The sequence below is a fragment of the Melanaphis sacchari genome, unplaced genomic scaffold, assembly GCF_002803265.2.
Source record: "Melanaphis sacchari strain LSU unplaced genomic scaffold, SCAv2.0 Contig72_pilon_pilon, whole genome shotgun sequence".
Lineage (NCBI taxonomy): Eukaryota > Metazoa > Arthropoda > Insecta > Hemiptera > Aphididae > Melanaphis > Melanaphis sacchari.
Genome location: NW_020271519.1, coordinates 571,902 through 598,747, shown reverse-complemented (window position 1 = coordinate 598,747; position 26,846 = coordinate 571,902). Strand labels below are relative to the sequence as shown.

The 26,846-nt window shown below is 29.0% G+C and overlaps 1 protein-coding gene across 1 annotated transcript in view; it reads left to right on the top strand.

The window, feature by feature from the left end:
- Positions 1–24,830, top strand: part of LOC112600804 (neuropeptide SIFamide receptor-like) — a 37,986-nt gene extending 13,156 nt beyond the window's left edge. The window contains exons 3-4 of the mRNA XM_025348105.1: positions 11,985–12,084; positions 23,641–24,830. Coding sequence (XP_025203890.1) covers positions 11,985–12,084; positions 23,641–24,403 — 863 coding nt within the window. The 3' untranslated portion in view covers positions 24,404–24,830. The remainder of the gene's footprint in view (positions 1–11,984; positions 12,085–23,640) is intronic.
- Positions 24,831–26,846: the final 2,016 nt, after the last annotated feature.

Here is a 26,846-nt window from a genome sequence, read left to right as displayed (position 1 = left end):
TAATGGATAAATTGGCTATAAATTATTATTGTCTAGCATAGGAATATTTATTTCTTTTATGACGCTATTTTATACGGATTTTATCACATAATATTATTATATTTTATACCGTAAGAATAATATAAATTGCATGCACGTTTTATGTGTATAATAATGATATGCGTAAATAGTGCGTAAGATGTGAGGATCGGATCTTATTTTCTTAACCAATAATACAATAGTAATTTTTTTTTTTTTTTTTAATAATATACGATTATTTTATTATACAGGATTACATATTTAAAAAAAGGGACTCCTCTATAACATTTATATAGGCATTTTATTGGTTATAAATTGTATACGGAAGTTTCTGTGCGAATCATTTTTGGAATTTTACTGCAATATTATCTGAAGAAATGTCTAAAGGTTTCTTACAAACTTCAAAATTGTTGTCATATCAAATTAGTTTCAAACAAAATACCATATTTTAATTGTTTTGTTCTTATTCACAAGATAAATATTTTATTTTAAAGACTATAAACTTTAAAAAATTGAGCTGTATGTACCTATTTAAATATTTTCAAACCCCAATATTATACGAATAAAAGTTTAACTATTTTTAGACGTAGTATAAATAGGGTTTTAGGGATTAAAACTTAAGTTTTTATTTATAAACTTGACAGTTGTATTTTTAAGAATTTCATCTTAAAAATTTAAATGTTAACCGACATTTTTTTAATCGATGAATGTATTGGTTATACAAAAATTACATAATACGTTTTTCTTTTTTAATTTTAACTTTTTTTTGGTAGCTTAAATTACTTTTTATAATAGGAATAATACTTTAATCTCTGATTTCAGGAAAGGTTTCTTATAGCAATTTGTATCAGGTTCTTTGATTGGAGTTCTTAGTACTTTTACAATAACACTGGGGAGAATAGGAAACATATTTTCTATACAGTGAATACTGTCTAATGCGGAATAGCATAGGACCAATCAAAAATTTGCTTTTAAGCCGTTTTCCTCTTTATTGAATAAAACGGAAAAATTCTGGATTATAAATCATATCAGTTTTTCGCATTAAAATATTAGTTTACAAAATTTATAATTTTTATTTTTTGAGTTAGAAACAATTTATAAATTTAATTTATTACTTAACTTTATATAACTTATTTGAGATTAATTATAGACTTATTTTTTTTTTTTTTACAAAATTGTTAACAATTTATACATATTAGATATGTATAAGTATGGAGGTTGAGAATTAAATTTAAACATTTAGCTTTACCAAAAATCATTTAGAATTTTTGTTTTGTCATTGTTGTTGCTATTTTTCTAATAATTTATGTATTTGAATAGATATCACTTAATATGTACAAGCAAACTGTTTAGTATAAGACTTTTGGTGGATAACTGTTTTACAGCTATACATACGGGACAAGTTTGTTTTGCAGATACGATAACCAAAAAATACAAATTACCTATACTTATAATATATGTAGTGCATTTTTATCTTAATTATCGTTTTATTATGTAACAACATATTCATATCAACGTAACATACGCGTGTTATATTTCCGGCTTATGCATGGTTTTTACTTGCATTGAAACTACAAAAAAATTCCATTTTCGCGTTAAGAAGATATTGTTTTATTGAGGTTTAACGTCTACATAAATTATAGGAACATGCCAAGACCATAGAAAAATTCCATGTTGGATAGTTTTTCATTTTATTCAGATTCCGCATTACACAGTTTTCACTGTATAAGATATATTTAAAAAATATTATGTCTGTTTTTAAGCTATTTAGCAATACTTTTAATTTTCAAATTTTAGATTTGATTTGACTTTTGAATGATAAATTTATTATCTGTGAATTTTGAATAAAAAAACTTGAAAATTCAATGCGAAATTTTTTACGTGGTTTTATTATAGTAGTTCATAATTACCGGAAATAATTACACTTCTTTTATAATCATTTGAATTTCATATTTTGAAGAAATACCGGATGTGTTTTAATATGTTATAAAAACACTTGTACATTGATGTTTATACATTTTTAAAGAACTACTAAATTTCATGATGCATATATTAAAATAAAAATAACTGAGTATAATTTTAAGAACGCGATTTTTGCAAAATACTGAACGTGTTCCGCAACATTAAATTCGCTTTCTACACGGGCCAGTAAGTTATGTGTTAAAATCTAAAACGTTGGTAATTATTTACTATCCACCCATCGATAAAAACGTGCACACGTAATCGTTACTATAATATTATAATATGATCGGGAAATAATGACGTTATATACGTGGATTTAGATTAACTAGGATAACAACCCGTTGAGTAGACCTTTTTATGGTCGGTCCTTTAGAAAGGTCGTAAACCGGCCCCCATTTATATGGCCGAGGAACAGTTTGACATTTTGCTGTTTATTTTCTATATACGTACGGGATTTTATTTCCATACATGCAAGCGTGCTTTAATATAATAATCAATATGAAAATATTATTGAGCACTTTGTCGGTTCTTTTTTCTCGTTGTTTTTTTTTTTTTATATATATAGCCTACACACGGGAAACAGACTCGTCAGTGATAGCCAAACGTGATTTTAGGCATTGTAAAAAAGAATATTATCGTCTTTTAAAATTGATATATACACGCTATAAAGTGTAATAACAAATATTATTGCATGGAGATATCGTCAATAAAACAAAGCAAGGAAATAACGATAATAATATTACAATATACATATACACATATTAAACTGTGTAATGTGTATGCATGGTGATGAAAAATCGGTGTAAAAACACAAAATGCGGCGACGACAATAAAAACTGGTAGGAAATTTATCGAAAAGGGGCGCCGTTTTAATAATAACATAACGATGGGCCGCCGCTACCGTCGTGATGATGATGATGGTCTGGAGTATTTTCCTGTTTAATGTTGGTTGGAGGGTAGTTATAGCTCCCTGTTGTGATTGGTGATTGAGTTTTTGCAGATTTTCTCTGCAAACTCGATAGTAATATAATAATAAACTACGCAACTGTTGTCGTCATTATTATTATTATTATACCCAGTCGGTCTTTTTCGATATTTTCTATTCCTTTGTCGACTTTTATATAAATATAATATAGCATACATCCAACAGGATCGTCGATTTAATTTTACTACAACTCTACCGCTGGTTCTTATCGAGCGTTTCTGCCGCACAGACATTTCCTTGGCCCACGTGACTCTAGATACCTATTAATATAATATACAATATATATTGCGTAAACAACTTCTGTCGCATTTGCTTCCTATTTTCAACATTCTGTCCGCATCAAAGTTTATTGACCAGATGTGCGTGCAGGGTGGTGGTATAACTATAACTCCACGCCACGATAGTTGTCTCATTCTATCTCTCTGTCGTGACATCGGGTTCTTCGTTTTGTTACCGGAAACGCGACTATCTTGATACTATCATACTATGTAGGATTCGTGAAATTTCCGGGAAAATGTATTTTCATTTTGGTGAAGCTTGTAGACGGTTGTCCGAAAATGTTGGACAATTTTGTTTGCACAAGAATTCTTAAAATAAATAAGAATAAATGAAAAACGAAAAAAACACAAGAAAAATGGTGATCCCGAGAAAGAAAAATGTAAATAGGTTAAGTCAGACCGTAGTCTGCATATTATTCTGTATAATTTTATGATGTGATACGTGTTATTCAATTTATATGATACCTACATACGAAAGATTTAATTTCTATGTACATCGCATTATAATATGATTATATTTTCAATATTACAACTATTGGATGTTAAAAATAATTCATATAACTATTACATAAAATAATTACTTGGCACTTGGCCTCTCTAAATTTGAAATCCAGTTAAGCGTACAGTTTGAGTGGCAACTTAAAAAAATAAAAAAATAACATTTATTTCTAAAAAATGTTCCTATAATTTTGTCCTTTATTTTTGCTTGCACTTCGGTTCCAATATCATAAATATATTACGATTCGTTGAAATTTGTTACATTCGATAATAACACAAGAATTACTAAAATATTGTTAAGGTATATTTTTTCGTGTTGTTATATAATATGCTATCGAAACATCTTCTTATAAACACCTCCTGATTACAAAAATCTGAAGCCATTACTGTAGTGTGATGAACGCCGAATATTTTGAAACATCTTATTTAAGAAATACTTGCACATTTTTCTCCTCGGATAACGGACTTTTACATCATATTTAACAATAAGCAGAGTAATAATTATTCTCCTTGATTTAGGTCCGTTGAGCAAAGTATATGTATACACATTAATATATTATATGATATAATACGATATAGGTATTGTATCACGTTTATTTTGTGAAAAATTGTCATCCTATAATTATTTTCAAGTATAAATCACAGCAGTACCTACCTACCCGCTAGTATTTATCTAAAAATTTAAAATATTTTTTTATTCATTTTCCGAGAATTTCTTTAACTCTCTTAATAATTTTACACTAGAATGTATTACACGCGTATTACGATTTTTTTTTAATTCCTTTTTTTACGAGCCATTTTTCACCGTTTCTACTGGTTATAAAAATGTAATAAAGCGCTGCTTATAATTGTGTTTGTACGGCTATTGTTACCTAACTTAACCCACAGATTCAATGCTCTTTTATTATTATTAAAACAGATAGATCATCAATAATAATAGCGTAGGTATCCTCGTTATATACGGCTCCAAGTACCCATGTTGGTTTTAATTACAACAATGGTCATGATAATAATATAATACGAGTATTAAAGTTGTGCACCTCGAACACACCTATCCTACACCGACCCAAACCTAAATCACTTAAATGATATTTGTTGTTTTTTTTCATCAAAACTCAAAAGAAAAGGTAAATCAAATGAATCGGTTGTGTTTTCGGTTTATTCCGCGTTTGGTGCGGACGTGATTCGTGCACGGCGCTTGCGTGACGAACTTTTAAAACCGTAGCGGCCTATATAATAGTATTATGTATTGTACACGGCCGTTTATTATAAAATATGCACACATATACACGTATTGTGTATATAATAATATATGAATATGTTATGATGTACAGTGTGTTTACGGTCGACCAATTATTATTGGTTTAATTCTATTGATATCCGTGTGTTAACAAATCGTTATTATTGCCATTTGAATGTTTGTCATCAATAGTCATTAAAAACGTCGGTAAAAAATATTGGCTGCAATCATTATTTGTATTTTTTTTTTATCGGTGTTCGCGTTATTGCGTGTTCGCGCCGGAAACATATCATTAATTGACAATCCAGCCCACGGTTATTTTTCATTTTAATTTCATTAAACGCAATACTGGTATACAAGATATTATGCACTTAATTATAATAATGCGTGTGCGCCACAGTAATAGTTATATTATATAAATGTGTATATATAGTATATACTTATCTAATAACTCTATAAATATATATGAGTGTAGTACGGTAATATCCGGTCGAATCGGTGTTTATGATATACCATATTTTGTTTCTATTATTCATCAGCTGTATTATCCAGTCACAATTCAAACATTTTAAAATATTTAATATATTTACCATATTTACCGTACGTAAGTAGGTATTAGATAGTAAACTGCGACCACACATGCGAAACCTATGTGTGTAATAAAATCAATTATTTTGATACCTAATGTGTTTCTAGATCTTACTTCAGAATAAATTGAAATCACGGAATAGTATTATTATATTGATTTGTTCATCAATAAATTACAAGTTTATGTTAAAAAATGTGCACCAATAGTAAGTTTGTGTATACTTCACGATGGAATCCCTCATTATTATTACTGTACAACCTCGTTGCCCTGTGATAGTGATTTAAATGCGGTGGTGCTTGCGATGGAGATTTGAAAACCACTGATAAAAGTATTAACATTTATTTACGTAATAAATGTGTTTGTAAATAAAAAAAAATATGCATCTCGGTGTAATTTAGATATCATAAGAACTTAATTCATTCGTAAATGTTCTATATCCAATAAAAAATTCTCCGCTAAAGTATTTACAAAGGTATAATTAATAATAGGAATAGTTATAATATTATAATATCACAGTGCATTGATTAAATAATATCAACGGGGTTGCTGTTTTACTTTTTTTTTTCACGAAAATCCCATAATTAAAGCAAGGCATTTTTCATCAGTTTATAAGTTTCAGATTCTTCTTCAATCTATCTAAACGAAATTAGTATGATACAACTAGTTATAATAAAACGAAATAAACGTTTTCCGTAGTATAATATAAGTTACAATATACAAGTTAACTTCAACTTTCAGAAACACTGTTTTGAAAGACAAAGAACAACTTCTTTAAGGGGGGCTTAAAAACAATATCATTTTTTCGTTGTATCAACAATTTGAAGTACAGTATAAATTCTAGTAACTGAGTGCTAATTACCATAAATAATTGTTTACAAATCTTCAATAATAAAAATAATAAATATTTTATAAAATTTTTATTAATGGAAATTATATTTTATAGTCTATTTTATTTTTCATTATTAATTAAAAATTTAATTTATCGAAATACAGTGCATACTATTGTAAATTTGTAAATTATAATTGACTATAAGTTTAATAGGTACCTTAAATAATATTCTTTTTGATCTTTGAAGATATGTAAGAACCAAGAAACCTATAAATTATAAATACAGTTAATATGTTTTAAACTATATTTATATATATAAAAAGAAATAATTAATTTTCATTGAGATAGTTACATAATAAATATACATAAATTTTAATGTGTAAGTTTATACCTACCTATTGTACGTATTTTGGTTATAACATCTATGCACAATTTTAATTGTTGTTTGTTTGTTTTCATGCTTAACGTAATTTTAGACTTTTGATTACACTAGTAAACACATAGTTAACATGAAAAAATCACACTTTGAGTTTCCGGAGTTAATATTTTAGACTCGACTGAATTGTTGAGTTTGACCCGGTGACCTCGTTCACCCGTACACGTGGCAAGGCGCACGCCTTCCCCAAAGGGCTGTTTGCTGAACCGGCCTATAAAAATCGGTCGATTTCACCAAACCTTAAACTAGACGATTTTTATCAAATAACTCTTATTTTATGAGAATCCAGAATACACAAAATCAAATATTTTATTAATAACCCAAACTCAATATACAACTTTTTTTTTTTTATTAGAATACGTATATAATGTAATATATATGCAAAAGTTTTTATGTATTAAACTTTAACTTGATATTCTACTGAAATATCTCGCTTGACAAATCGAACAATAAACGAACGAATGAACGGAATAAAAATAACACATTATAGTGACATATTGCATTATTTAAACATATATTTAATAACGATACGTGATTTAACATTCCCGGAACGATTTTCATTTTTTTAGCATGATTTGAAGAAGTTTAAAACGGAGCTATATTATATTTATTTTTATTAATATATTCATCAAAAGCATACTTTAATTTTGTATCGTTTGCAAATAAAATTTTTTTACAAAAGCACAGTACTAAATTTCGAAAAGAATATTTTATTATAATATATAGGTCACGAGTTTTCCGTAAAGCTAAGACAGGAAATCTGCAGTACGGTCAACCACTCTGCATACAGGTTAATATATAGTTAGTAAATCAAATTAGTATATTTAATATATTATATAATAGATAAAAATGAAATGCACTCAAAAAATATGATATTCATCTTAAATAAAATGGATGGGAAAAGATTTGCGTAAATCAAATCACAAATCGCAAACCTCAGCGATGTCCGTTCGGTTATCTTCCTTTTTCACGAGTGTATTATATTATAACATATTATTTATATACCTACACTGCCGCCGATGATCCGAAGATGATGTACGATTATTTTTTTCCTTATACCTCGCGATATTATTAAATTATTAGATTTTAAAACGGAAAATTACTTAGGAAACCACAATAGCTTAGGTACCACCATATAGGTTAGTCTACTTTTGACTAAAAAAAAAAAACCAACATTATTATTATAGCATCTAGCGCGGTTATCAAAATTATTATGATTATTATTATGAAATACCACGCGAGGTGAACCTACGTTAAAACCCATGTTATACAATATGATCATAGTATAATAATAATAATACTAATATGTAATTTAGCCCAAATATTAGTGCTCGGTAATATCCAAAAAACTATTGTAGTTATTAACATTAATATTATTGTTGTTCTTATTGATTTTTTTTTATTTCACTTTCAATGGTCAGTTATCTCAAAATAATACTATTACAATATATAACACGTTATCCGACGGCTGTGTCTATATTATAATATATACTGTTCTGGCACATTTGCCAGCCAGTAGCTCAACATAGGTATCGGCATAATGCAACAATAATAATATTATAGGTACACTACGGGGTCATTGAAAATTCACGTCGCAAAACTTGCGAGAATTTCGTTATGATCTAATGCGATATTCACTGATTTTGGAACATGAAATTTCGGCAATCCTTTACTACAACACTGATGCAGTGAGATAAACGTTCGGCTTAACATTTATAATAAATAACAATAATAGTATACCGTAAACCGTTATTTCGGAATCGATCTCTAGTATGCTATACCTATAATATCGTACTTAATTAATAACATGCGAATACGTCATTATTGTGATTTGATGGGGGACTAAGTAGTAAGCATTAACTTCATCGTTAGGTAATATTATTCTACCTATATTCGACTAACAAAACTAGTAGGTAGTACAAGAGCACAATGATTTCTTTCAGTGATTTTCTCGGGTGATATTAATCATTTACATAATTTCAAATCATTGAAAAACAATCATTCATGAAGTAAATAATTATTATTTTTTATTATTCTTTATCGTTGTAGTTTTTTAAATTTTTTTGGTATAACATACTTTTTCAATTTTATATTCTTAGGCAGAAAATTTTCCTACCAATCTCAATATATGCACAACAATTATTTTTGAGCGAGTACACTTAGTTAATTATTTATAAGTAATTAATGTTCTATGAGCGGAGCTAGAAAGTAGTTAAACACTTTCCAAGGTACTGTCATTAAAAAAATCACTTTATACAATATGTTTTTATTTTGGCGTTCGTGTCGACAGTGTGTCTTCCCTTGTACTCTTATTTATAATATATTATTTCATATATAGGTTACACGTATTACACGTGTATTAAAATAAAAAATATCGTCGTTATGTGAATATATTAAGCAGTAATTCGTTATTTCCGGAAAGTTGGTGAGACGTGCGCACTATAAAAATAAAATTCAAATTATGTACGAATAATCACATTTTTGATAAATTTTTAAACCTTTTATAGTATTATAAAAACACAGATAGTTTCAGTTAAATATAACAAATCTTTACGGCGCATAACGTTTAAATCTAATTCAATTTCTCGACTTCCTTTGTGGTCGCGCTAATTGCAATTTGCTCGCATATCATGTATACACAGTATCGTCAGTTGACTCGTTACTCGTTAGTAAGTAAAGAACTTATGATAAGAAATATTAGATATGAAAATGTTGTTCACCTACTGTTTTATATATTGGTAATCGGCATTATTTATTCAACAGACATTTTATACGTCCCATAAATTTGTCTATTTGTCGTGGAAAAAGCAATATTGATTTCCTTTAGTGAAATTAGATTTGGTAATACCAACAATCTAATGCCGTGAGATAATTAAATATTTACACCAGATAGAAGATGCATTACCTATTTATGTTATATATATTGCTGGACAGATCAATAAATATAAGTCTCTACTCTTTCTTGTACCTTTTATACTATATATTCCTGTGGCAAACCTTACAGGAAACTATCTTTTGAATATTATATATATATATTATAATGTAATATAAATATACAGTTTATAAAATCTGAACAATAAAATTATCAACGTTACAATACTTATAAGTAATTCAAATTAACAAAATTATGTTACCTATAATTAACTACCAGTATATATATATATATATATTTAAAAAAAAATTTAAAGTTAAATAATTTTAATTATCTATAGGCATATAAGATAGATTTAAACTTTTGGATTATTTTGATTCTACGTATTTTGTAAAATTTTCCATCTTAAGAAATATTAAAAAGCAACACTACTTATCAGACATTTATCCACATAACTGTGTCTACCCAAAAATAGAGTTACAACGTGTAAGTACGTATACAAGATGGCTTTTTTTTTCCTGGATAAATTTTATTCTTACATTTTAGACACGTTGAAGCATAGCGTAACTTGCGCATTTTATCTTGTCAGTTGGTTGGCATCTTAAATTCAACGTTCTACATGATATGTTTTTTGCAGTTCACCATAGTTAACATATAATATTTTACTTTAAAAATGCATACAAGCGCACTTCATAATATTGTTTTATAATAATGTATAAAGCAAATCCAGTAGTTGATCTATTAAAATTAAAAAAAAAAAAAACACCTTATTGAACACCACCGACCGGCAACAAAGGAATCGCTCACGAATATTATATTATGATGTGTAATATATCTATACGTGTATATTATGTGTATGTGTGTGTGTGTGTGTGGGATAACAAAACAATAAACATTAGATAATAGTATATGAGCTACAAATAATTTACGCAAAGATCGGTATTCTACAATGTAGGAAAAAAAGTCATCAGTATTTTATATTTTTATTATACTGTAATACTGCGTACTTATATCAGAAAAACAAAATAATTTATCATTCTTCATTATTATTTTTGTTCTCAAACATGCATCTTAAATCAAATAGTTTCAAAACTATTTTGAGTCGATAAATAATGTTAACAAAACGTTTATATTTTTTTGGTAAAATATTTGATAATAAATTTCATATAATATATTATAAGTGCTACGTAAAACGCGCCACATTAGTAATTTGTTTATTTTTTCTTTTCTGGATTTCTGTACACCAACAAACAATCTGAGCGAAGTGATTTCCGTATTACTGAGTGTAATAATAAAACGATAATGTTGTATTAAATATACAGTACTTTATTAAATAAATGCGAGGTTAAGAAAGGATTTGCATATATGTAAATATTCTGTTAAAACTTTGCGTGTGCTTAACTGTAATTGCCTATATAAGAGCAATATTTTTGTTAGAAAAAACAACAGTAAGAATATTCATTATCAAATTTTATTGTGTATCCAAATTTCATAAATATTTTGTTTTTATTGTTTTTATATTTTCTCTAATAAAGAAAACTAATACATTTTCATCAATACTATTTGAAATTTAATAGAATACTTGTTGTTGATTATTATCTGTGTTTAATGTACAACCAATGAATACGCTATGAAAAACTTTTTTGTACTATGAGCATTAGTATTAAAACTTGTCGGCAAAGTGCTAACAAATTTTAAGGTAATTTGACAAAATAACAATGAAAATAAAAACTAAAGAATTAAAAGACATTTTAATACATTATCGTACATACATACTTTTTATGGGGAAAACCCCTTTTTGTATTCAATTCATTGGCCATGACTTATAGAATGATCTTAGATAAATTTTTATTTGTTACAAAGAAGATAACTTTTTTCTGAAGTTTATCCTAGTGGGTTTTATTTTTACGTGCTTTACATTGAATATAACATATTACGTTAAAAAAAAAAAAAAAAATGATCACATTTCTATTCAAAATAATTTACATACAAGTAAGTAAGAAAAAAGGTTTTCACTAAGCGATAAAGTTATGTTTTTTTCTGACGATAGCAACAAGAATAAATAAAAAAAAATTATATCCTACAAACTACAACTGTTTAACGAGACGTCTCGAGGATGATGAAGTACAGAAACGTGATTTTTTGACGACTCGATCATAATATAGAATACCTACTGCAGTTGCAGTCTCTTTTATAAAATAATAATAATATTATGTTATACGCAGGAAAAATTTAGTTTTTAGTAAAATATCTTATATTGCTTCTTCTTGTTTTTAGCGTGGATCTTGGGATCTTGGATGTGTAAGATCGTGCCGTATGTCCAAGGCGTTTCAGTGGCAGCGTCTGTGTACAGTTTAATCGCCGTTTCAGTTGACAGGTTGGTGTACAAATAGTTTTAAAAAAAATAAACACTAAATAATTAAAGTTTAACTGATACCATCGATGCATGTTATGTTGTTGTTGTATTTTAAATGGACGTTAATTGACTCACGGGTTTTAACGTAATACAAATTACAACGAATTATAGCATTCTGTTGTTAATTCATTAGTTAATATATATATTATGTATATAAAAAAATAATAATTTACAAGTGTGGTTCCGTGTCAGTGTGACGCTATATTATTATTATAGCTTTACCAAAGAACATTTAATATTATGTTTTTATAAATTATTTTGCGCTAACTAAAATAACGTTCAATAAAATAGTGCTTACTAGTTATACAATACCTACATTTTTGGAAAATAGTGTATAATAATATATCATCACATATTGAATCATATTATTTTCTGTACTGTGCAATTAGTTTCCGTTAAACCAGATTATTGCAGTTCCATATAATTAAGCGAAAAAATATTCTAAAAATTCTCAATTTTAAAAAAAAAAATTAATTTTTTTTTTTAAATTGATTTACTCCGTTGAAAAAATTTCACAAATGATAGTTTTTCTCTATTAATTTCTATTCAAATTTACGATTCAAATTTTCAATAATGAAATGTGGTCTTTAAATTAATATCAGAATTTTTATATTCAAATTAAGCGTGTAAACGATTACATACATTTTAATAAAGTCAATAAGTATTATTTTAGTATACAATATATTCAATCGATCGATTTAAATAAACAGAATCCGACATTGGTATTGCTTTTAATTTCAATTTATTGAGCTTTGCTACTAGTGTCATAAAATGAGTTTATAGAGATTAGATTAACAAATTGTACTATATTGTTTATTAAACAATACAAAGAAGAAAATAAACATTAAAGACAATCAATAAAAATATTAAATAGTCCGTCATACACTTTTGATCATGAGGCGTTATAGATAGTCCACTAAACATACATGATAACAATATTATCTTAATGCCTCGTTACAAATAAGTCCCGAAACTCGATGACCTAAAAAATTTTTATAAATGTACACAAAAAAAGTATTTAAACGAATTATAAACATCAAAAGATGACTTAAAACATAATTTAAAAAATAACATAACATTTTCAAAAATTACGTTTTTTAAAAATAAATCATCAAAAAAATATCGTTTTTAAATTTTATTCCTCTTAATTTAAACAATACTAATATTTTTAAAGATTAAACATATTTTTTACAGACTACAGGGTTTAAATTAAATTTAAAACGGATATAAAAAATGTCAGTAATACAAAATAACTATAAAAAAGAAATCGATATTTTTAGAAAAATAATTGAACGATTAGGCTATACAATACGTTAGTTTTTCAAATATTTAGTTTTGTCGAAATAATATTAAAGAAAAATCTAAAAATTGCAAATATATCTACAAAAACGCAAAAAGTTCATCAAAATCAGTAAAAAGATTGTATAACCAAAAATTACCAAAAAATACAAAATAAAAATGGTTTCATTGAATTTTACATAACATAAGTCACATTTCTTTAAACGCATTAAAAAAAAAAAAAAAGCAAATGCATCAAGTTCTGGGCCTTAATTATAAGACTTCAAATAAAAGCCATCACTTTCCTATCTAGGTTCAATATAAATAAGATGTTAACATTGTATAAATAAAAAAAAAAATAAATATGTTAAGCTATAATAATATATTTATAATTCTTTAATTTATTATAGCAGAATTAACTTGACTGTGCTCATATAATAAACATATTAATATTAATAGTAAATTTTTGTGTGATGCGTTCAATATACTAGTGAATCGCTTTAATAGACCTGAATTGGATCAGACATATTATTTGATATTTCTTTAGATTCATATTTACAAAGAAAGATCAGGGGTCGAATTAACCAAATTTCTAGTTCTATTGTAGCTTCTTAGTATAATAGACTATTTATATAAGTAGTTTTTATGATAGTAAAAGATTACTTTTGTTGTGTGACAATTAATTAGTGATCTAATTATTTTATTCGACTATAAGTGGTTATTAAAAAAAGACATATATAATGTGATGTTTTTATTTGTTCGTTCTATTATAATATAGACAAATTATTTTGCTACTGCATTGATAACGATTACTACAGATAATTGTGAATTCAGATATATACATAAGTCTATAATTTATATAAATAGCATAGAAAATTCGCTGTAACAATAACACTGCAATAAATATCTACAGTATAACTGTAAAAATACATTTAGAAGAGTAGTTGTACCATAAACTTGCATGCGATCGATAAAATAGGCACTACGAAAGTTCATAACAGTGCAAAGGCCTCTTCTATACAATTTATAAACACACGCTTATGCAGGAAAAGTATCTAACAACAATTTAATCAAATCTTAACTACTGTTTTTCTATAGTTTACTACTGTCGGATATGAGATAAATAAGCCCCCCCCCCCCCCGAGTGTTTTCGAATTTTCAGATCCAATGGAAATATAAGCTCTACTCCTCTTAATTTAAATACTATCATATTGACATTTCTGTCTGATCAATAAACTTAAGTTTTTGTATTAAACTGATTTATTGTTCCTCGCTCTATATTGATTATAACATTATTTTGTCCGTAAATATAGTATATTTTTGTTGTTTTTTACCACAGTAGGTTATATAATATTATATTGTTTATCGAACGGTATTTGGGTAGAAATAAATCTAACGCGAAACATACAATTTTATGACAATCATTTTTATTATTATATCAATATAATTGTTTTTTGACTGAAATAACATTTTTCGGTTAGATTTTTGAAACAGTTTCATATATGACAATAGTATAGATAAAGAAGATGTATGCACTACTGTGTATGTATGTGCACTACAATAAATTACTTTAACCAAAGTCAAATATTAGTAATGGACGACTGTGTGGACGGGCAATACCGGGTGGACGGCCACCGGATGTACAGACACCGCCGGATGGACTGCAACCGGATGAGCGACGGCAGGTACGGCGACCACTCGGGTGGCCACAGGCGATGGGTGCGATTGAACGACAGTCGACGAGTGTACAACGGAAGCCGGATGGTGTACGACTGCCGGAATGACTGGTACGACAGGCACGTATGGTGCTGCGGTGGCAACGGTAACCAAACACAGGATTAATGCGATCTATAAAAAAAAAAAAATTGGATAAATCATTAGTAATTCTATTGAATTTCAACTGTATCGTAACTTAAAAGAAAAAACTCCGTTAACTGAGAGCTTGTAATTATCCAACCATCAATAAGTAGGTACTTAATTTAATTTAAATTTGAGGATAAAACTCTAAGTATTGAGACTAACCAGCTAACAAAAAAACAGCAGTGGTTCGTGTTGATTCGTGAAAAAAAAATGTACTAACTACCGTTCCTAATGAAAAAAGTTTTGGTTGCTACGTTGTAACAAAATTATCCTATTGCGCGGTTCTGCCCAAGATTATGCTTTAATACTGGAATAGCAAATTAATAAAAATTAAGTATTACGAAAAAAAAAAAGAGCGGTGAAAATCTTAATGAGAACTTAAGTATTATGGTCTATAGGTATTTAAAAAATACAAAGAATCGTTATGAGCCTCTTACACGTAAACAACCACTAATATCTTTGTTTATTTAAATACACTGCTATGATTATTAAACTGCTTAAAAATGTTAGTTTACATTTTTAAAGTTACAACTTAAATTTTTATTGAAATTCGCTATATTGGTGAACATTTTTTCAAGATGGAAAAGTACTATAAAAAAGCTTAAGGCAGTTATTGACGTTATTGATTGAAAATAGAACACATGTGGCACTATACAAACAGGTCAAAATCGTACGTTCCTAGCGGGGTTTGACACAAATTCAAAAGAGACATTTATTAGATTCATTTTCTAGAAAACCGTTAACGTTATATTAAGTTTCGAAAATGCAATTTAAGAACCGGAATAATAGTGTTCAGTACTATTCACCTATTACGTTGTTCGATTGAATAATGGTTTTACCGTTCAACGATTAATTTCCAAAAACGTTAATTATCAAACTGGAAAATCTCCTTCAAATACTAAGGATAACTGCAGAAATTATTAAAAAATAATATTATAATGCAAGATAAACTATGTACGTTTGCATCTCTCTCTGTGACCCAAAATCTTATCTTACCAGTAGTCAAGCATGCAGTGCTATTGTTATGCGATTTAAAATAATTTTTTTTTAATGGTTTTTAAATATATATAACGAAACAAAAAGCGATATATTTGATATAGTTGAGCGATTATTACTACAACACGCAAATACACAATGCCACGTTTGGACATTTTACTATGGAGTAAAATGTGTTATTTGATAGAAACGCGCTAAAACTCACTGGTCATCGAATTTCAAATAGTATATTCAATAATATAATATGTCTTGTACAGACTATATTGGTATTAAAGTATGGCGACTATTATAATCGAGTATAAAAAAAAATTCAATACAATTTTATAGTCATCGTTGCAGTAGTGCATCTTGACCTTTTCACGAGCATTATAAATACACGCCCACGTGGGATTTTTTTAATATACGTGTACCTATATTGTAATATCATGCATGTGTACAAAGATAAGCACAAAAAAGTCTAAAAGTATATGACGTGTATACATTTATATATGTGTGTGATGGGTGTATCTTTAACCCATACACACACACACACACACACATGAATATATATATATAGGTAGAGTTGCAATGGCATTTATTTTCCTCAACCCATAAACTCCATATTTTTTAAAGCAATGTTTTTATATTATTTAAGTACTACTACATGAATACATAATATATATATATACATAATATTTAAACACGCCGGCGCGTGTGCATGCCTATAACTGCAGTGTTAAAAAGTGTATGTGTGTGTGTGAGTTTCGCTACTAAAATTGATTGTTTGTCAACTCGATGGCATAATGATTTACGCGACCGTGGTTGTTTTATACCGTAGCAACCGCCGTTGTCGACACTGATGACAAAACTAGCTATATATATATATATATATATATATGGGTATGTGTGAACCGCTATGACGATGACTACACAACACAGCAAATAATAATATAATGATATATCATTGTTGTTGCGTGACATTATTACGACGTCTCTAATGACCGCTACAACTACAACTACTGCAGTAGTTGCGGGTTAGGCGTCCGAGCATTTTAAGAGGGTATTATTATAAAGCATAAATGTTTGAAAGACCCTATAGTATTTTAACCACATAGCCATCACGGTTTTGTCTGACATTGTCCCGCACCCACCGCGATCGCCGTGAAAACCATAAAATGATGAAAATGACTGTTTTGGCGCTAATTATACATAGCAAACAACAATAAGCCAGTAAAATCGTATCGGTGAAAACGTGATATTTATGATAAGGCTTTACAAAAGAGTAGAGTAAAACCGAAAAATAGGGGAATGAATGCACATCATAAACAATAACCCGCGACTAGTCCCTCCCCATATGGCGCCACTGACAGCCAGTCTGTAGGCATATAGTAGTCGTATATTAATGAGATATATTTTCATCGGCCTAGCGCAATAGTCAGTCTTTTGTATATGATGTACAAATATTTATATCTCAGATTGTATCTTATTTTTCAACCCTAAACAAGATATTATAGTCTCTGGAATAGTTCTAAAATAACATGCTTTTCTGATAAAGTTATAACTACTCATTGTATTGAAATGTTTTACAGAATCCAAATCTTGAAAAAATAAGAATATATAAAAATGAATAAATGATACAATATTATTATAATAATAAAACTAACGATTAAAATAATACAAATCATAATATAATATTATGTATACTATTTGTATAGGTATATCAATAATTAAAAAATTGGTTTTGTAATATTATTAAAAAAATTATACATTGCAATATTTAACTGCTACATACAATAATATATCATACATATTAATAGTAATAAGATTATGTAATTAAAGTATTGTAGTTTTATTTTTTCACAATAGTCGCTAGTTGCTTGCAAGTTGCAATAAGTTAGAATGATAAATCTAAGCCAAAATTGTTAAATCGTTTTTTCACGATCTATAGTAATTAACAAATGAAAAACATGTAAGGTATCATTATTACACAGCGATACGTTAACAAGTTGGTATTGTAAGTTGTTGTTTTGGATTTTCCATATACAAATATACGTCATAAAAAAAAAAAAAAAATCGATAAATAAATAAGCAAATAATATTATTAATGATTAAAACGATGATATCATAATAGTTATTGGACTGTAGTATACGCGTTACAATATCATTATCATTATCTAACGTTGTATCAATACCTCTTCGAGTTATTCAAACCCATACAATACAATAATATGTTTACCAAGCTCTTATGGGAATCCAAATGAAAAAATTAAAAAGAAGATAATTACCTCCGGGAGAACACGATTGACAATAATAACTACAACAATACAGATCCACTGTAAATGAAATTTGTCTAACCGGGACTACACTATACTATCCTAAAACAATCAGAATGTGTTGTAAAGTGATTCTTTCGATATCTGCATATCATAATATTCAATCGTGCATTCAAAGAGTTAAACTAATAATTATTATAAATATAAGTATAATTGTTTCATAAACCACTGTCCGTTTTACTCGACTTACCGTTAACTTCATGGTGATGACTGGAAGAGTCCGCTGCAGAGACTAATGTTCCGTTAAGATTTTCAACTTACTGTCGTTGAACACAAAAAATTGTACTGTGTTTGAACCACGTCTGTCCTGGATTTTTATATGCACGCTACTGCCGTCGAGTTTACCTCCGCGGCCCAAATTTGGCTGCCGAACTTGCCACCATTTACGGTCGTCCTGCCGAACTTGACCCGTTAGCGGTACTAAATACAAGTGCGCGGCCATGTGACATCATCGTCGTACGTATAAAAAGTTTCCGTTCGTGGAAACTGGCGTCGGAATTTGTTTCCCCATCGTCCATACCAAACCGGACACTGACGCAACTGTTACCATGTTTGCCAGTCACTCGATGGCGTTTTTCCTTCGTCGTCGTCGCACTGCGACCGCCGTAAACCACCTTGGCTCAGCCGCAAATTGTACGACGTCAACAACAACAACAAAAACAACGACGACGGTCAAACAATACCTAATACAACAATAAATTAACATTATTACGTGTATACGGTACACTCAAGTTGTAAACGCTTATAAATGTATCGTTCTGAACCAGCATAACTTGGAGAAATTAATTTTTATTTTTTTATTTTTTTTTTTTTTTGGGGGGGGGGGGGAAGGATAAAGAAAAAATATAATAAATAGTTTTTACAAATTTTGTTTAAAAAATAATCGCAGGCAACTTTCTTAAATAATTTACTGATAATACATCTACGTAAATATCATATTTTTATAACTACATATTGTCTTTGGAGTTTTATAGAATCGTTAAATAAGAAAAAATATATTAAGTTATTAGTACTTTCTAGCAAAACGTTAAGTCTATTAGAATATTAATATTTTAATTTTAAATTAGTAATTAAATCAATCCAATTCAAAAAAATAATAATCAAGCATCATAGGTTTTTTTTTACAGTGGGGGAAGAGGATAAACTGAAATATTTTCCTTTACTATTAAGTGCTATTAGGCAACTGCCTATCTTTCCACTCCCAGAATACACCCATGTCATAGATACAGGCACTGTGTTATAGAACACTTCTTTCGTTCAACAATTTGCATCCAGTATTTATTATTATTTCAAAAGAATAATGTTTATAATTTGTCTAAGTGTCTCATGGGTTTTATTACTGAGTTATGTGTACATTAAATATTATGATCTTAACTGTGAACATGTTCTCAATGGTACTAACAGTTAGATTTATGTCATTAATTCGTTTGATCGATCAGCTGATGAAGAACGTTTTAATACGTTTTAATACGTAAACTGCAGCAACGTCAAGTTTTCTCATATTTTTTTTATAAACAAATATAGTACCATTTACGCATTATCATAATATATATATATATATATATAAGTGTGTGTTAATGATATACTTGTAAAATCAAATTAGCGAAAGTCAGAAATTTTAAATTTTGTTTGGTTAATTTACTTTTTTGAAACTGGATATATTTTTTAAATGTTTGTTATTGCTAATGCACATTTAACAATTTCATAATCTAATTATTGTGATAATATAATTTTGATTAGTTAAGCACTTTTTTCTTTAAAAAATAGAGTGTTTTCACAAAAATATTATTTTTGTTTTAAAATGGTTGAATTGGCTAAAAGTTAGAAAACTTGAAATCTGCTAATCCTGCGTATTATTTAAAATGAGAGATAAGTAAAACTTTAAATAAATATTCGAATCGTGACCTCAAAAAACCTGTATTTTCGTATGATTTTTTTGGGTTAGATTTTTAACACTTGCTGTAAAAATATCAATTAAATTATATTATTAAATTTAGTTTGTTTAATTTTTAAATGAGTACAAAACTAAACAAATGTCGTGTATAGTTAACTGAAAAAAGTGATAGAGTTTTCATTAATAATATATACCCATGCCATCACAATTACTTAAGGTTTTTCAGTGATCACGATAAACTATTGATTTTATATTTTTATGCGACAACATCATAGAAGACAAAAAGGTCATTAGATTATTTTTTTGTCCTTATCATAACCCTGGCCAGAATAATGTATAAAAACAATAGGTAGGTATATTTAATATTTGTAATAATTTGTACAGCAACGATTTAAAACAATAACTGTTCTTGAAACAAAATATGATTTATTTGAGAAACAAAATCATACTTTAATTTTTCTATTTTTACATCTATGTTTGTGTAAAACATGAATTTATATTTCACTGTTTTCTTAGTTGAAGTGAAATAGCCCATCATTGTATAATATTATTATGGCAAACCTTTAAAATTATTACAATTGAGTCTACATAACTGTAACTAATAACTTATTATAAAATAACTGAATGTGAAAAACATAAGCACAATTATTATTTATTTTTGATAAATAAAATGTAATTGAAAACCTTATGTCGAGAAAGCAATGAATTGTAATAAAAAGAATAAAAAAATGGTTTTAATCCTTGAGTTTATTTTAAAGTTTAAATGTGATTTGGTATTTTGTATTCAAATAATATAAACGAAAACGTTGAGTCTTGGTTATCATAATTTATTATGATCATCACCATCATTCATTGGATTAAATAAATTGAGCATGTTTAATGTTGTTATTTAATCAAAGTTCTAATGAATACATAGATAAATACTTATGCTATAAAATATTTATTTCATAATATTTTTGATTTTATACCGATGAATAGTATTCACAAATCTCTGATAATGAAGTAATAGAGATATTCTTGGATATTATGCTTAAATAACTTATTTAATGTAGCCATATTAATAGATTTCTAAAAATAATTATAAGCTACATTATATTTTATAATTAATATTATAACTTTCGTGTGTAGTATAATAATATGTAAATGTAAATAGTTATCTTGATTTATATAAATTTTAGAATACTGAGTAATACTTGACATAATATTGTAATATTCACGCAACTTAATTTATTTATTCATTTATCTTATTTGATTTACATATTTTTTTCTTATTTTAAGCCAACAATAATATTATAATATACTTTCTACTTTAAAAAAATCCGTAATTAACGTAACAAATCCACTAATTGAATATCGAAACTGTATAATTCAGTGTAAGTTAAAAAGTATAACGTAGCTTCAGATCATTTGAAATAAATTTGTAGTGTTTAGTGGATAATAATAACGATGTCTATTCAAATTTATTTAAATGACTGTCTAGTGTAATGTTTTAAATTATTCTAGATGATAATTTTTCTTTGATAAATTATTCATAATATTAGTACTTAATAAGTTGTGACAATAATACATTTTGTTTATAGTCTGGTTGAATATTTTTGAGTAGTAACTTTTACAAAATGAAAATAATGTGTCACTTGGAAATCAATGCTTACTTACTGTTTATAGATGATGAATTATTGTCATTTTATTTTGTTCTTATTTAATTTTGTATAATATTTTAGTTTTTCGAATTTATTAGTTATTAATTAGGTATCCGTATTAGTATATTATTATGACTTGTTTGCTTATTTGTTTGGAATAATATAGCAAATTGATCTAATATTATTTAAATAAAATGTATTAAAAAGTATAAATTTGTACAGAGATGTTTTTTTCTAATTAAACGTTAGTTCAATAATAATGTTTAACGAGATGGAGTACCTATGAAAGAAAGAGTTGCCGTCTAAAAAAAAATCATCTGAAAAAAGATACCGTTTGAATTTGTATAGCATTATTTGTTATATACCGATTACAGTGATTATACCGAACAGCTGTGGATGAGAAGACGAAATAAAAAATAAAGCCTAACTCAAATATTGTACACCATTTCTAATAGTATAATACATAATACTAAAATAGCTATATACTTGCCATTTCATCTGGCCTCGAGCTGTGTACTTTTCGCATTGTCTTTTCAGCGCCAGGCAACATATTTCAAAGATTGCGATATTCTATCGAATAAGCCATATATGTTTCGGTCACACTTTCATAATAATACGTAAATAGTTGTGGATGGCCATTCGGATCAGCACTATTATCACATAATATATTGTTATATGTAATTTTTTCTTGAAGTTTTATAACAACAGACGCATATTGCACGCGTAATTTTACATTTTTTTTTTTAATTTCAGTTGTATCATATATTTTATATTTTTATACACCAGCCTTTTGTCAGTCCAAAAGATATTGCGCTCGAAAACACGAGTTTTTATTTTAAAGTGTATTAGTATACTGTCATACTTATTTGTATATTTATTCTTGTAGTCTCAATACTAGTGTCGTATGAAAGTAAATTGTATTTAAATATGTTGGCCCCTACTTTTGAACCGTAAATATGTCATAGATTCTTGTGCGCGTCGATGCGTTTATTATAATAATGATCCTCCTTAAAACGTCAATGGCAAAATCATTCGTCTCCTTACATGCTAGACGTGATAATTAATACTCGGATACCTCGTAATTTATGTTATTTTCAATATCGAGTTGTTGTTATTGTTGTTAAATGGACGGGTTAAAGCCCTAATATCTTTTGGCGTGTCTATCAAACCGAAATAGAATTAACAAAATTCTATAACGTCGCCCGAGGCTGAAACAAAGATTATAAACCTCAAATATTTGAAGTAAACTATAAGCCATACTAATGGAGTAAAACTGTAAGTAGATTTACGGTACGAATAACACACAAAAAAAAAAAATGATAAAATGTTTTCGATTATATCTTCTTAGAGTATTTCCAGTCCAATGATTAAAATGCCGTATAATAATGTTGTTCTTGTTAGGATAATGTGCTCATGACTCATATGGTCGAACTTTATAAAAAAATCGTCTTTTAACACCATAACGAACGCATTATGAATTATAGGAATACACATATACCTATGTATACTATAGATGTTGTGCTTGTTATGTCTACAGGTTCCTGGCCATCTGGTACCCGCTTAAGTGTCAGATCACCACACGCCGTGCTCGGTATATCATCGGCATCATCTGGTTAGCGTCGACCACCATCACCATACCATGGGCGCTGTTCTTCGACATGGTGGCTATATTCAAAGACGCTCCGAACCTGGAACTGTGCCTGGAGGTATGGCCGGACTACCTGGACGGCAACCTGTACTTCCTGTTGGGTAACCTGGGCCTGTGTTACGTAGTGCCTACTGTGGCTATATCACTGTGCTATGCGATGATCTGGGTGAAGGTATGGCGTCGGACCATACCCACAGACAACAAGTGCGCGCGCATGGAGCGCATCCAGCAACAGAGCAAGGTGAAGGTGGTAAAGATGTTGGCCATGGTGGTGGTGCTGTTCGTTGTGTCCTGGCTACCGCTGTACGCGATATTCGCCAGGATCAAGCTCGGCGGCCGGCTAGTTCCGTGGGAGGAGGACTTCCTTCCAGTGGCTACGCCGATCGCGCAGTGGTTGGGCGCGTCCAACAGCTGCATCAACCCGGTGTTGTATGCGTTCTTCAACCGTAAGTTCCGGCGCGGCTTCACCGCGGTGCTCCAGAGCCGACGATGCTGCGGCACGCTCCGATACAACGAGAACCTCCAGCACTCGGCCTCCGCCAATGGCAACGGCGGTGGAAAAGCGTCCTCGTATTACATCACTAACCATCACGCATACACGAAACGACAGTCCAGCCAGGAAACGAACGTGTCGTACATATTCAACGTCTGAACTGCAACGCACCTAATGCCGCTCCCCACACACACGAACGATAACGATATACCGATATTCGCGTATGTTGTCGATTTCGTCGTCGTCGCAGTAGTTGTTGCCGTTGTTGTCGTAATATATTAATATTATTGTACCGACAATAATCAACAATAATAATCACATATAATAATAATTCGAAAGAAAAACCTCCTTCAATGACGTCGGAAGTGTTTTCAGGTCCGGCGGCGGGACGCCCCATTGTATATTTTACCTACGCCTACGGTTAGATCGTACGGTCGTACACGTAAAATATTATAGCGATATAATATTACGACGTGTCGAGGGTTTCCCGCCGCCAAACATCGATATCAATACTACAATTTTATATATAATAATAATTGCACACATACCACGTTCCTATACGTATATTATACTGCCGATGCACACTGTACGTGTATATGTTATAATTTAATAATATGTAACATATCGCCATCTAAATTATAATAATAACAATGACGTAATCGTTTTAGGCGAAATGCGAAAACGTAAAATTACGCGCAATTTTCACATCTAAATAATACTATATTAACTATTATAATAATGATAAACAATATTATAATGTAGTCCATCGAGATAATAATTATTATATTATAATACAACACATACACTCATACATAGGTTTATGCGTATATACATAGTGTATTAAAAATAAAAAATGACGAATACGTAAAAACATTATTACGTATAATCGTCGTTTTGCACGCTGTACATACACATATTATATTAAAGGGTGTATTCAATAAACTTTCACAGCTTCTCTTTCCCCGACAACCCTCTAGCCGTAATATAGTCATATACGTTATTTTATACTACCCTCTTCTGGCCACCTAACACCTATCCACTTACAACCCACCCGCGAGTACAGCACGCGAGACCTGTTACGATGTACAATATTATAGTCAACGGGGGGAGATATTTGGGCATTCGATGCACGTAACTCGGACGACTTACGACAATCGCTTAGAGATTGTCTAGTTTTATCGGAAAAATGCTTACGAACTTTTCTATAGTTTGGGTCTCCAGCTGAATGTTTCCGGATTTCGCAAGTTTCGATGTAATATATATTGCGTGAATATATTTGTAGACCGTTACAAACAAGTAGCAAATGATCGAAAACATTGTTTTATCTAATTTATTTTCAAATTCATTCCGTTTCAAAAATTTTTGAACTCGGATTTGAAAGGATTACCAATAAAACTTCATATTATTATTATGTCCTATTCATGAGCCGCTACTATTGTTGTTGCTGTAATATTATTCGTATGACTTGTTACAGTCATCTATCGATAACTATTAATACGTAATATCAAAACAGACAACGAGTATAATAATTTCTATTTTAATAGTCAACAAATGGGGATGTCAATTGACAACTACAAAACCATAAAAAATAAATAATAATATTATAGTACTTATAACTTCATATTCGACTTGTCTATATCATAATATGTCGAGCAAGGCGCAAAATTTCCGGTACCTTATCACATTTAAACATTACGCTTATCGCTAGATGGGAGATTTAGTAAGCATCGTCCGTAACATACGTAACGTACCCCTTTTCAACGTGGCCACTTATGACGCACCACCCACTCGTAATGACATTTTACAGCGGGCAGGGTATATGTTTTCTATTTAAATTTCTACTCGTGATGTACTCGTCTACAGCCCAAATACGTGTTTCCAAATTCATTCAAAATCTTAAACACGGCATTCAATGATGACGTACACTTTCATTTCACACCCCCACACCGCACATTATTTGTAGTAGAATGATATCGTATTATAATAATATATGATATTATAATATTGTATTTCTAAGTAGAACCAGAAATCGATTGATACACGTTTAGATCACGGCGTATGTTGTATTTAATTACTAAGCACGTGGTATGGATGAAAGAAAAGAAGAAAAGACGATTTTGATGACGACCCTAAATAAGTGATTTGGCGCAGATTTACCTGGCATATTACACTATGTAAAATTCTAACTGCTTATATCAACTACAAGAAAATGAGAAATACAATATTATTGTTATCGAATTATGATAAGTGATAACATATTATATTTTATTCCACCGCACCTCTAAGTGCTCGCATTAATCTGTATACCTATCGCAATATATAATTATAATAATAACGATCACGTTAGCGAGCAATGACCGAATTTACCTATCTACTCAATTTGAGATGAAAATGTAACACGTTTCCGTGATTTGGTAGGTAAAACAAAACTAATTTAAAAATATAATATACAATAATATATATACACATTGCATGTGCTCTACATTCCGTAGTTACACGTACGATATAATTACTACATAACTACTAATTATTATGTTTATGTGAATACAATTTAACATATTACTATAAAATGTAGTAGGTATACGTTTGTGTTATGAAAAAA